Raw genomic sequence first — 13667 nt, 5'->3', positions numbered from 1 at the left:
CTTTTATATAGATATTACATATATTTTAATATTCAAAGTAACGTGTTTAAATTAATGTGTAAAACTCCTTGGTGTATCAAACTGTCAGCCTGTTATTTAGAAACACTTTTAACGTAACCATTTCAGTAACTGCAAAATGGCAGTTAAAGCTAATTAGGTACAATTTATTATTTTATGTAGTTTAGCGCTAATTTCATTTGTTTGATTTCCAAATAACTTTGTACTTTTGATTTAGACTTGAAAGATGTGGGGTAATCTCAAGTTTTTTCTTAAATTTCTTGTTTTTACATTCATTAATTGTAGTTTTTAAGCAATGTGACATTAACAGATGAGATTAATACATACAACAGAATCCACTGTGTAAATAACTGCTCTTTCTAACTTTGGGAAGATCTGTACGATTCAATTACAAGTTGGGTAAATTCAAGTACAAGTTAAATTGCTGGACCTCTGTGGATTAAGCATACTAACAGTATTGAGTTATTGGTATTGAAGTGTTCTAATAGAAATTGGTGATAAAAAGCAGGAACAAAACCTTTTGATGCTGCTCTGTAATTGGTATTTGAGCATTCTGGGTCTGGGTGCTTCGATACCTTAGTAGATCCAGTAAAAGCTGAGACTTTTTAGATAAGGTACACTCTGTAACACCAACTTGAATGTGGATCAACTAGCCTTTTAACATGGGAGTGCTAGTTTAATTTGAATATTTAATTACTTGTAAATTTTTTGTGGAAATGTGTTGTGGTTTTGTGTCAGCACTTAATTGTGTTGATATTTGCGGCTTTTCTCTCTGACTAATCAGTGCAGGTTACTTGAGAATGAAAGGTGTATGTGATTTTTTTTTTGTTTGTTTGTTTGAGGAGTTCTAAGTAGCAGATCATTTCGGGGTGGAGCACCATAATTCCAAATTTCAATTTATTTTTTTTTCCACTGAAGCATTGCTTTCAATATATAGTAGTATTTGGGGAAGCTTAGACCTTAAGACTGCTTAATAAAAGACAAGCTGAGTGTAATAAGTAGCTGACTGGCAAAGTCATCAGCCAGGAGGAAGAGAAATCAGCAGGATTATCAATCTAGTCCAGCCACTGGCTTCATTGTAATTCTCAACAAATTGTTAGGGGTCTCAAATTCTAATTGCTAAACTGAAAACAATGATGACAGAATGCTCTGAAATAAAGAGGTGAAAGGTAAGTAGTTTTGATGAAGTGCTGTGAATAGGTTTTGGGTCCTTTCTGAGGTAGCTGATTAAACTTGCTAATAACGGGATTTAATGCGGTCACTATTGGGATGAGAGCTAATGATATCTGTAGACAGTTACACTGCATCTCTGAACATAAAATTGAAATGATCGTGAATCAAGGTTCAGAACTCAGATATCACCTTTGCTTTAATTTTGGCATGAGACTTGACCTTCAGAAAGTTTATGGAAACTTCAGAATGTAACCTTAAAATATGTAGAGACATTTATCTTTTTAAATTACCACATATTCGAAGTTGAAATTAAATATATGTTGTTCAGGATTTTAGCTGGAATGTATTGATAACAGCTTTATTCCAAACAAAGTAAAAGAACATACTGTGCTGGTACAGTTATATAACCTTTGGTTTAATATTGTTTAATCAGTTTGCCCTGTTTTGGGTTGTTTGGTTTTTTTTAAAGTCAAAAAGCTGGAATTAATGGGTCATGTTAAAGGAATTAGTGTAAGCTGTTTTTTTACCAGAGAGGTGAGAAAAATTTTGAATAGCAGGTGTGTAAGTAAAATATTTGCTCTTCTGTTTCTTTTTCTCAAAACTAAAATTTGTTACATTGTTAATAGAGATGGGGAACAGAAACAGTGGACAAAAATTGCTCTGATTTCAATAGAAGCTCATGTGATTGTTTTCAGATCATCCTGTAAAAGTGTTGGAGCACAGCACTGGTAGTTATTGATGAAGTGAAGGAAAGCTTGCTGAAAATTCTTGGTGCAGAGACAGAATCGGAGCTTTTCATCTACAGGACAAATCAATTAAATTTACTAATTTTTTTTTTTGACAGGTTGTTGTGTCCACTAATATTGCTGAGACATCACTAACAATAGATGGTGTTGTGTTTGTGATTGATCCTGGCTTTGCAAAACAGAAGGTAAATACTATTTAGTTTTCTCTTTCTTTATAGTAGGAAAGATACTAGAATCTGGTTTGCTCAGGTAACTCTTCCCTTTGTAAACACTGATAGGTCTTGTTGCAGTTGGAATCTTGACCTTGGTGGTTTTATTTTTGTTTTGCTTCTAACTTATGTTAGGTTTGCACTTAGTCTGCAAACTTTAGATATCTAGAGCAGTCCAAAACAGTGCAGTGCAGAAAAATTTTTTTTTTAAAAGAATTGGAATGTGAGGACTTTCAGAGTTAGGCCTGGAATATGAATTTCCTAGATACTTTAAGAGTGGTTTTGTACCATGTGTCTATGCTTGAGAATGCTCAAGTAAAACCAAGAAATAATACAAAAGTAAACAAAAATGGTGCTTGAAGCCATGACTTCTTTGAAGTCGTGTTAGCATAGAAAACTCCAGCACTAAAATGAGAAGAGAGAAATGGTACTTAGGGTGGTACTGTTTCTTGTCAGTATTTCTCATGTACCTGAAGGTTACCTCAAGCCCTGAAGATTGTCCTCGAGCTTGTATTGTGCATCTTGGAACATTTATGAGATGTTCAGAGTATCTGAAGTAGCTTGCCTACAGTCAACCCAATAACTAAAGAAAGAATGAAACACAAATCTCTTAATCTTCACTTATTTTTTTTCACTAACTATAACTGTCCTTATAACTTGGTTTCTTAGACTTTTCCTTTAATACTCACACGCATTCTCAGCCTTTTAAACTTTTGCAAAATTGGAGATACAGCAGAATGTGAGTACAGTCAATGCATCTTCATATGCAAGTTTCAGTCACCAAGTTTTTTCACAAGTAATTCTTATACTGGAAGAATACAATCTGTAATAAGAAATAAAGGTTTTTGTACATATTTTATACTTGTTCATGCCAGGAGGGTGTTAAAACATGGACCGAAAAACATCTTCAGCTGAAACTAATATCTGACTACTGCTTTTTTTTTTTTTTACAGTATTTTCTTTTTCATGAGCCTTACTGAGTTGGCAAGGCTGCTGTTTATCTATGACTGCAATGGAAATTTTACAGTAAACTCCAGTATATATTTTGTACTGTGACAGTTTGCATGTACCCTTGAAATACAGTCTTGCTTCGTCATCGGTCTGACTTTTACAGTTGCATTCAACCTTAATGTTAGATTTTTCTGACCTCTAGAATATGATTATTCAACCTTATAATTGTATCAAGACAGCTTTTTTCATGGAATTATTTGAGCATCAAGAGTGTGTTTAGCACTCTGTAGATCAAATTGGACACATTCCTTCTGCCATGAAAATCTTATCTAAAAATACACACATTCAAGGAGGACAAGGAGCCTGGCAGGAGTTGTTGTTAACAAATGAATAAAAAGTGAATGCTGTTCTCTAGGCAGTTGTATTTGAAGCTTTCTGTCACTTATCCAAAGGCTTTTGTAGCCAATTTTTTTTCCTCATTTCAGATACATGTAACTTGTGATTTCCTAGTCAGAAGCTGTGTTTGAAAATAAGTTTAAAGCAGTCTTTGTGGGTTTTTTTTTTTTTAGATAGTTGTCTTTGTCTATGAGTGATTTTAATTTTTTTCCTTCTTTCCTGCCCTGATTCCACTTTCAAATAGGTGTACAATCCTCGTATCAGAGTGGAGTCTCTCTTGGTGACAGCGATTAGTAAAGCTTCTGCTCAACAGCGAGCTGGCCGTGCTGGTCGTACTAGACCAGGCAAGTGCTTCAGGCTTTATACAGAGAAGGCTTACAAAACTGAAATGCAGGTAAGATACTGCTTTTTTTAGAATGTGTATGTTAAAACATCTGATCAATACAGGTAGTAGAATGCCATGCTACCAAACATAGTCAGCATTTGAATGCTTGTGGTGTTTCAAGTGTTTGGAAGAACAAATGTTCTGAATTTTCTTTTTTTTTCCTCTCTCCCCACAGGACAACACATACCCTGAAATTTTGAGGTCTAACTTAGGATCTGTAGTATTGCAGCTCAAGAAGCTTGGTATAGATGATTTGGTGCACTTTGATTTTATGGATCCTCCAGGTATTTATTTCTATTTTATCTTGTCTACTCTAAGTGTTACATTTTGACTTAATTTTGTTAAATATTTTATATAATAACATGGGATAAATTCTCCTATGTTTTTTTGCTGTTTTTATTGTAATCTGTAAGGAATGGCTTTTGTTTATCCTGAAATTTAGTGCTCTGAGTCTTATCAAAGCAAGCTTTTTATGTTTCTGTCTGCATAACAGCTTTTAATTGAAACAAGGGATCTACTGAATGCCCCTTACCTGCAGAGACAAAATTGTGGGCATTAGAAAATCTATTATGTGATGAGGTCTTTTTACTTATCACCTTGATTACGCGTTCGAATTGTGCATCAGTTAACAACTGTATGTAAATAAAATTGGCTAGCGTTTTTAAAGCTGAATAACTTCATAGTTTGAGCCAAAAATACATAATGTTCATCTCCCTTCTAACAGTGTTAAATGTTCATATATACTTTAAAAATAACTGGGTTATATTGCTAATTAAAATAGATCAGCCATATATAAATAGATCAAAGTTGGTTGTTTTCTGTCCCTAAAATAAAAATATAAGTTTTAAGCTTTTAAATAACTCCACAGAACAATTGTGTTTTGTGCTGTGCAGTGTGTGATAGCTTAGCAAGAAGGCTTTTGGATGTCCTTCTATTTGTGGGTGTAATATACACCTGCTATGAGGAATGCAGGGTTAAGAGAACATGCTCACAGGCTCAGGTTTGTAAAAGGCTATACGTATCTGAAGTTTACATGGCTGAGATTTTAGGACTGTATCGATCTGCTTGTATGGAACAAGGGAAAACGCAAAGGGAAAAAACAAGGGAAGTGATATTACTATGATACTGAGTATTTCACAATGCCACTGCTGTCTGAATTTCAAAAAGCAGTAATGTTCAAATTACCAAACTTTTGATCCAGTTAAGAGCTCATCTGAATAAGTGATTCTTGGGTGTGTCTATCCGTCCCGTGCAGGGCCCCCCCCCAATTCATTCACATCTAGATGAATTTGGTCACAACTTTGTGTTTGGAAATCAGTTGAATGGTGAATGAAAAAACATATTGGTCTGTGCCTCCTCATTTTTTGTGTATTCTGAGCAGTTTGATTAATGTGCCTACCTAAATATTTTTTTCTTTCAGCTCCTGAAACTCTGATGAGAGCCTTAGAGCTTTTGAATTATCTGGCTGCTTTAAATGATGATGGAGACTTGACTGAGTTGGGATCCATGATGGCTGAATTTCCATTGGACCCACAACTTGCTAAAATGGTTATTGCAAGTTGTGACTACAACTGTTCTAATGAGGTCCTGTCTATTACTGCCATGTTGTCAGGTAATAGCAGGGAATTTTTTTTAACAAAATGCAAAGCTTCAGTTTGGGAAAAATTTGAGTTTTCCACATCAAAAACATAAACAATATAAATATTTCTAATAGAATTGTCTTTTAAAACTTCCTGTAGGGGTTTATTCAATCATTATGGGTTTATGTAGAGACCTGGAAGCTAATAAATAGTAATGTTAGGAAATAAACAGGAATAAAATGGTCAAGCAGTTTAGTCCTAAGTTTAGTTAAATGTGTATATATTTGAGTTGATGGGGGGGGGGAAATCAGGCTAGTGGAACAGAGGTTTCTTTTTAGGCTTATAGTCAGGACCAGAAACATCAGCTCAACCACTCTGTTTTTAAGGCAGTAAAATCTATTTTGTATTGTGCTTTCTTCTGCACTTTGATAAATCCCAGTATTTCCAAAAGGATTAGTGTAATTTATATTAAACCATAAGCTTGTACTGAAATGATGATATGTTTTTCAGTCATTAAGTGGCAAAGCTGAAGAACAGTTCTTACTTTTAAATGGAAGAAAGAAACTTTGAGGGGGAGGATGTATATTTATAAGAATTAATTTGTGTGCACAGCTGTACTTTGCTGCTGCATTATGTGAATAGCACTGCATCAGAGCAGAGCTGCTTGTCTAGAGAGCTTGATGAGAGAAAAATGTTATCAAGCAAGCCTTCTATTTCATTTCCCGTTTATGTAGAACTGACTCTGGTTTATAGTTAGTAGTCATAGGACAAGCAGCAAGATTTAGTCTATTATGAAAATGGGGGTGTTCTTACTCATAACTACTCTTTTGTGTTTTGAGTATGCTGTTCTACCAGGCTCTTCACAATGCAGGTCTACTGGTTACATGCTTAACTTGGTTGACTAGAGAAAAAAAAATATGTTTTGGCTAAGTGTAAAATCTGTTGCTTCAGTTTAGTCTCACAGTATATTTATATGAAAGTTTTTAAGAACAAGCTGAAATATTTGTTGCAGAGTTATGATTGTTCAGACTCAGAGCAGATGGGCAGGGCAGAATCGTAATAATTGTTTTCATTAAATGGTAGGCTTAATTGCGGAGGTGGTGGTAGGTTGGTGCCTGTCTTTCTCTTCCTTTCCCCCTCTCTCCCCAGTCTCTACTGCAGAACAGTCAGTCTAGTATTTTTTTTTGTCTGTGATGTTCAACTGATTTGTCTTACTCCTTTTCTATTTACCTTTTCCCAGATGATGATACTTTTTTCGTTTCAAGGCACAATTAATGCCGTGATAAATAAGTTGGGGGGGGTTGGAAAAAGGATTCAAGCTGGTTAACGTGTGGGTTGTAACTAAAACTCTGCTCTTAAAGAAAATCAAAACATAGTCCTAGCGATTGCAAGGACTGTTTCCCAAAGTAAGCACTTTTTTAAACCAGTGGCGCGACTCTATGTTATGGTGCCTTAAGTCCACATAAAGATCAGGCTCTAGATAGCAATCCATGTATTAATAGTTTGGACTGAATGGGAAACTAGGTAGCAGAAAAGAGCAGAGAATAGCATTGAATAAATGAGCAGATTAAATGATTGTATATCATTTTATAAGAGCTGTGGTGTCTTACTGTGGGGTAGAAAGTGTTATTACTTATTCAAAACAGTAAGTTAAGCTAGTGATAGAATAACTTGTAATTTTATTTTATTAGTCTGAGTTTGAAATTAAAATACGCTTTATCTCTGTTTTCAAATGCAGGACCCAAAATAGAGGGTGTTTATTTTGACCCTGCATTTCCATTTTCTTGAATGCATTGGTCTGTCTTGATTTGTTACTATGTGATTCACTGTTACAGTGTGTATTTTTTTTTCTCAAGTTCCATCCGGTATTCAACGTATTTTTTAAATGTACTGTTTTGGGGCTTTTATGGGAATTTAAGAATAAGATAAAGTAAAACCACATAACACCCCACAAATAGGACCTCATTTGTTGGGGTCAGATGAGATGCAAGGAGTTCTCCTGAGATTGGTGGGCGTCAGTTATGAGAAGACTAACGTAGTCGCAAGCAGCTGGAAAAAGATAAAAGGATTTGTAGCATCTTACTTAGCATTAATTTTATTGAAATTTAACCTCTTAAAAATTACATATACTTAAAACTGATTTTCCTTTTGTAGATCTCTGTAAAGTGAAGATCTCTTGTAACTACTTTCAACATCTTGTGAATTGGTATTGATACTACAAACCTTTAAGAATGTTGTCAGACCATTAAGTTGGCTGCCATGCTATTTGTGGTCTTTGGTAGTCTGTATTTGGAAAGGGAATGTTAAAACATGATTTTTTGATTCAAGTCAGACTGAGACAGATGTCTATAAGAGAATATAATGATAGAGAAAGCTCATCACATTGCAAATTTTTTTTTTATTTCAAGTAGTGCCAAAGGACGGTTTAACCTTCCACCACTACCGCTACCATCACAACCTTTAGACTTAATACCTTCATTCACATGTTTCTGTATACCAGTGCTGATAACAATACCATCTGGGGAAGAGGGCTTGACTTTGCTAGTGTGTTTAGTTTTATCACAAGTCTGCTACTAGACTGATTTTGTTTAGACTGTGCTAGTGTGGTACATTTACTATCTTCTTTACTCTGTCCATAGAGGCTTTCTGAGAAAGCAAATTTGCAATTAAAGTGTTTTGTTACATGGGGTACTAGCTCCTGGTAGAGCTATCAGCACTGGGTCTCGAACAAGATCTGTTTAGCCTTCCAGTATACATAGGCAATCTTGATGGCCTTCAGACTAGAGATTTTGATGCCTATATATAGTTCTATTAAAATAATCAGGTACTCTGTAGCTTTGAAACCCTCTTGTCTTACAGATGTGGTTAGGTGTTGATGTACCAAATCAAGGTAGTAAACAGTCCAAGATGCAGTTGGAGGCCATCCTGCCCTGCCCTATGCTCTGTGAACTGACCTAGCTAGGCCTTGTTCCTCTATCTGTGAATGCGTGACTCATCGATATGGGCGTTTGTGTTGGGCCCATACCAACCTTGTTTAGTCCCACAGTGTTTTGTTCGCCCCACGGAAGCAAAGAAAGCAGCAGATGAAGCCAAGATGAGGTTTGCCCACATAGATGGAGATCATTTGACGTTGCTGAATGTCTACCATGCTTTCAAACAAAGTAAGTGTGCATCTGTTACAGCAAAATTATTGGTAATACTTTGTGCTGCTGGCTTTCGTTCCTGGGTTCCAAAGACAGTTGAAAGGATTGGGCTTGGTTTTTGAGCCATTCTGTTGTAATCTTGAATCTTTTTTTGGTCTAAAGTATGTAAAAGCTATTTAAGTGCTACTTTCCCTTTAGGGGGCAAACAAAACGAACTGGCCAAGAGATCATGTAATAAACTGATGAGTATGGAGATGAGCCAGGCTTTTAAATCAATGCTGGGTAACCTTGGACAGAAGGAAGTAAGCGTTCTTATAATTAAGAAATATTGGAAGTTTGTTATGACATTAATTATAGAAAAATCTGCATAATTAGTAATTTTTCAGGGAGAAAAGTGCAGAAAATACTCTGAATTTGGAGAAGGATATGTTCCTAGAACCAAAACCTTTCTATTCCTAACTTTTTAATATAGTTAGGAATTTTGTAATAACGCCTTGGGATGGATTGAGGGGCAAAGGGGTGATGCCTCAATGAGAAGTAACTTAAAGACATAAGAAATTTTTCATTTACCTCATTTCGTTGTATGGATTTTTAGGGAAAATGTTTGGTCCTCCTCAGCATAGCTGAAGTATATTTTAGCAGCTTGAAAAAGATGGGAATAAACAGGTGAAGCTAGGAGTTCTCTTGAAAAATGGCTACATAAGTGGCACACTTTTTTAACAGTGGTTTATCCTGGTGGTAAGTAAAAAGATTACTCTTAACTGCCAACCAGGTTAAATTAGGTGCTCCAGTTGCATTTGCCTGTAAACAAAGAAAAAGCAACAGTCTCTTACCATGGGTAAAAAAAACCCTCTCTATTGCAACTTTGATCAAGAAATTTTGCATTAAAACATGCTGGCACTCTGTCATGTGGCAATCCAAAATAAGGGTATCCTCAGAGTAAAAGTCCAAATGAAAGTATTCAAAACTGCTTAAAACAACAGCTGAGAAACTTCTGTTAGATACTTGTGAATTGGGGACATCTGTTGCTTGTTTTCTCTATTAGCTTGTTAGTTAACAGCATCCAGTATGTCGTTAACAGCGTCCAGTATGTCTTGCAGACATTTGTGTGTGCATGTTTCTGGAAGCCACTGCTTGCATTCTCAGGTTACTGCGGGATGGAATTATTTGGGGGATAATCTTTTGTTCAGTTCCACTGTGAAATTGAGAAGGATTTCTGGGATTCAGGATCAGAAGACAAAATGCTGTTACTGTTTGTATCTAGAACAACATAAATCAGTTCTGGGTGTTCAAAAATGCACAGTTCAAATGGCACAGAAATTAACATGCTATGGTACTTCAATTATGATTCTGCTGTGTAGTGTACGACAGCTTTAGTGTTCATACTTTATTTAAAATATATACTGTAAGATAAAGCACAGAAACAAACTTTCCTCCAATTATGTAACCATCCTTCTTTTAAGTGGAAATTTAAGAATAGTCTCTCTGTACAAGAGATACTTTAAGTTTTAAATTTTTTACGGCTGGTTTTGTTGGATTATTAAACTGACAAATAGTAAAAGAGAACCACTTGAAAAGTAACGGAATTGGTAGGGAGAGCTGGGTTTCTTGATGTTGAAGGTGCAGGTTTTTATTCTAGGCTTGCTGTCTTAACGCATTTCTTATCAGAGCTAGCAACAGTAGAAACAGTAACTTAAAAGTACCAAGTTCTGTTACTGATGCTATATTTTAAGTCACCTACACTTCCTGAAACTGCTGTGAGGTGCATCAAACTTTAGTGTTAAGAGCTATACAAATAAACTACTTTAACTGTTATTTGAAATGCTTAATTTAAGGAGGGTTTGGTTTCTGAAATACAGTATAATTATGTACAACCTTGTGTGTTCACTACCCACTACAGGTAAAGATTGTGTAGTGTTCCTTATGTTCAGTTATGCTTGCACTGCAGGTTTGAAAGATGATTTTTTTTCTAGTTGTAGGGTGTGATTTTTATTTTTTTTAATGTGTGAAATTTTTTGGTGTGGTGTTTCAGCAAAACATCATGATTGTATGTATATTCTGTTGGTGAGAGGAAAAAAGCTAATTTTCTTTTGTCCTGACCACATGCTTCCTGAATAAAACCAATTTGGGCAATTTATCTAATGCAAGAATCGACTGATTAAACTAAGAGCTGTTGTCATTTATAAAAGTTTATGGATATCTTTTCTGGTTCATCTGACTGATCAGTTGGTTAGTTGCTGTTTTATTTACTTGTTCTAATTGGACGAAATACTCATTTTTGATTCATGTTTTTAATGTTGCAGATCATGAGTCGGTTCAGTGGTGTTATGACAACTTCATTAACTACAGGTCCCTGATGTCTGCAGACAATGTACGCCAACAGCTGTCACGAATCATGGATAGATTTAATTTGCCTCGTAGAAGCACAGATTTTACCAGCCGAGACTATTATATCAACATAAGAAAGGCATTAGTTACTGGGTATTTCATGCAGGTATGTGTGTGTTCCTGTAGGGAACATAGTTCAGTGTTTATGTGGCTTTTAATGTTAACATCGTTATTAGAATTCATCAAAACTTTATTCATGTTACTTAAATTACATATGGCTAACTATATTTCCACTTAGTCTTTGTCAGGTTGCTTGGTTATTACTCAAGTAGTACAGTCTTTAGTGAAATCTTATTTGAAAAAGAAGTTGTAGACAATCTTACTACTGTTTCTTGCATGACCAATGCAAACATTTCAAAGTAATAAGTAAAACATTTCAAAGAAACTGCAAAACTTGTAGTTTTAAAATTACTTGTAATCTGATAGAAACAGTGTAAGTATAGTTGTACATAAATATTAATGATATTATAATATATAATTAATTATATATTCTATTTAATCCTTATAGAAGGAGAGTATTTTCTCTTGCATACTTTTCCATATTTATATTTCACTTTTAAATTACATGAGTCACAAGTACTGGAGTACTGGTGCAGGTCTGTAATCTTGAGATACATGCTGTTTGTAACTGATTCAACTCTTGAACCAGGATGGTGCGGAAGCCAGTGTCCACTGCTACCTCCTGGATGCTTTGCATTTCATGTTAAGCATGCCTCCAAGCTAGAATGCAGGCTTTTTCTTGTTGTTTTTTGGCATAGTCCCCTTGTGCTGTGTGTTTTTTCTCTTCAGCGTTCTTCCCTGGGGCTAGAAGAAACCCTTTGACTCTTGCAGACCCAGGGGTACAGAACCTTTAATGGGATTGAGTCTTCATCCTCATTGACTGTTGTGATCGTGTTTTTCCCAGCAAATGTGCATTCAGATACATCTCAGCCATGTCTCTGCTAGAGCCTGATATCTCACTTGTGGAGAACACAACCTTGTTATCCTTGAGAAGGCCAACCAGGGCCCATGGTGTTTCCTAATTGTTCACTTGATCTGTGCTCTTGTGGTATTTGAGCACAAAAACTTACCAGTTGAAAAGGGAGTGATTGGTCAGTGCTGTGCAGTTTAGAATGGCAAGCAGCTTGACAGGCACGTACTTACGCAAGTCTGCATCCCAGTCCGGATGTGCTACCATGTATGTTTAAACTCCCCTCCAAAGAAACAGTGCCTTCCCCAGGGCTAACCTAGCCAGCTAGTGCATAGCAGAAACATGTTTTTGGATTTTTAGAGTACAGGAGTATCAATGTCAGCATGTGCATTTCACTGTAACGCAAATGGAAGATCAAGGCTGTTGGCTACTTTTTAATATTAAAATGATTCTAAAGACTGTCTTGCTGTCCCTTCAGACAAGCAGGCTAGTCACTGTGTTCAGTCCTTGCTTTAGCGGCATGGTTTCTTCATCTTTGTGGGGGGATGCTTTAGTACACATCCCCACCTACACCTTTAATTCTGTTGAGCCCCAGCTGGTTGAGACATGTCTGATTGCCGCAGTGGCACTTCTGTTTGGCAGAGTACCCTATGGCTTCCTTCATTTGCTTGGAGCTATAGGAGGTCATGCCCTTGGAAGTTTGTGCACTGTCACTTTGTTTTATGTCACTCAGTAAAACTCTTCCTCTGAGAGATGTTTTCCTGCCATCGATGTGGAACTGCACTGTTGGTGTAGATGGCTTTTTGGTTTCTACAGCTCAGCAGTTGGAGATCTGACTTTATATTTTTGCTGTGAATACAGTAGTAGGCTATCACAGATGAAAAGAAAAGCCTTTCCAGGAGTCTCCTCTCTGGTCAATAGGTTGTTTACCATACCCCTCACCCAAAATGCGTAATTGAATTTTTGGGCTGAATAAGAGATGGCTCTGGCAGACCTGTTCAAGGCATTTGGAGTTCAAGCTGTTTCAACAGTTTTCTCCTTTGATGTGTTTGAGTCAATTTTATTGAGTTTCTTTAACTCTTTAACCTCCATGATAGTGTGATACCTGTTTGACCTTGACTCCGAACCTTCTGTCATGAATTCCATATTGCTTTGAGTAACCTTCAGTAGAAAACTTATAAATACTTATAAAAACTTACAAATACTCAGAAGAGAGATTACCAGCAGCCAAAGTACTTAATGTAGTCTGTATGCACACTGTGCCCTGTTTGAGCAGATATTCAGGCTCTGGCATTTGGGGGCTCTTGTACAGAAAACTGGAGTAATGAAATGCATACATCATTCTTTGTCCTTTTAGTACAGAACAAACGTGGAATTCCAAGTCTGAGCACTCGCAAAGGGTGTGTACGTACTGTAGATAGTCTCTGCATGTAAAGTACTAAGGTCTATGGGCAAGACATAGTAGAAGTAGATTCTTTAAACTCTTTGAGTTTAAAAATAGTGTGCAGTAGAAAAAACAATAGCAGCCATTGTTCTGAAATACTTCTCATTGTCTGCAGTGTTTTCAACTTTGGTAATTGCCTAGTGTCCTAAAAACAATCATAAAATTTTACTGTAGAAATTTCTGTACTAATGAAGACCTGTGGTTGATGTCAGACAGTGCAGGCCTGTGTCAACTATTGAAATAGTACTAATTATGTAATTAGTACCAAGTACTGTAGATTTGCCTGCCTTTAGTTGTGTGTCAGTGACTGATAAATGTGGAATT

The 13667-nt window shown here is 36.1% G+C and overlaps 1 protein-coding gene across 1 annotated transcript in view; it reads left to right on the top strand.

Moving 5' to 3' along the window:
- The window catches only part of DHX15 (DEAH (Asp-Glu-Ala-His) box helicase 15), a gene marked incomplete at its 5' end in the record, with an annotated part of 40553 nt that overhangs the window by 20471 nt on the left and 6415 nt on the right, over positions 1-13667 (top strand). Inside the window, 6 exons of the mRNA XM_009887668.1 lie at positions 2036-2122; positions 3738-3887; positions 4054-4162; positions 5299-5490; positions 8497-8619; positions 10905-11095. Coding sequence (XP_009885970.1) covers positions 2036-2122; positions 3738-3887; positions 4054-4162; positions 5299-5490; positions 8497-8619; positions 10905-11095 — 852 coding nt within the window. The remainder of the gene's footprint in view (positions 1-2035; positions 2123-3737; positions 3888-4053; positions 4163-5298; positions 5491-8496; positions 8620-10904; positions 11096-13667) is intronic.

This window comes from Charadrius vociferus, unplaced genomic scaffold, assembly GCF_000708025.1.
Source record: "Charadrius vociferus isolate BGI_N301 unplaced genomic scaffold, ASM70802v2 scaffold306, whole genome shotgun sequence".
In the NCBI taxonomy this organism is placed as follows: domain Eukaryota; kingdom Metazoa; phylum Chordata; class Aves; order Charadriiformes; family Charadriidae; genus Charadrius; species Charadrius vociferus.
Note: the sequence above shows the minus strand (reverse complement) of the source record. Positions and strands in the feature narration are given on the sequence as shown.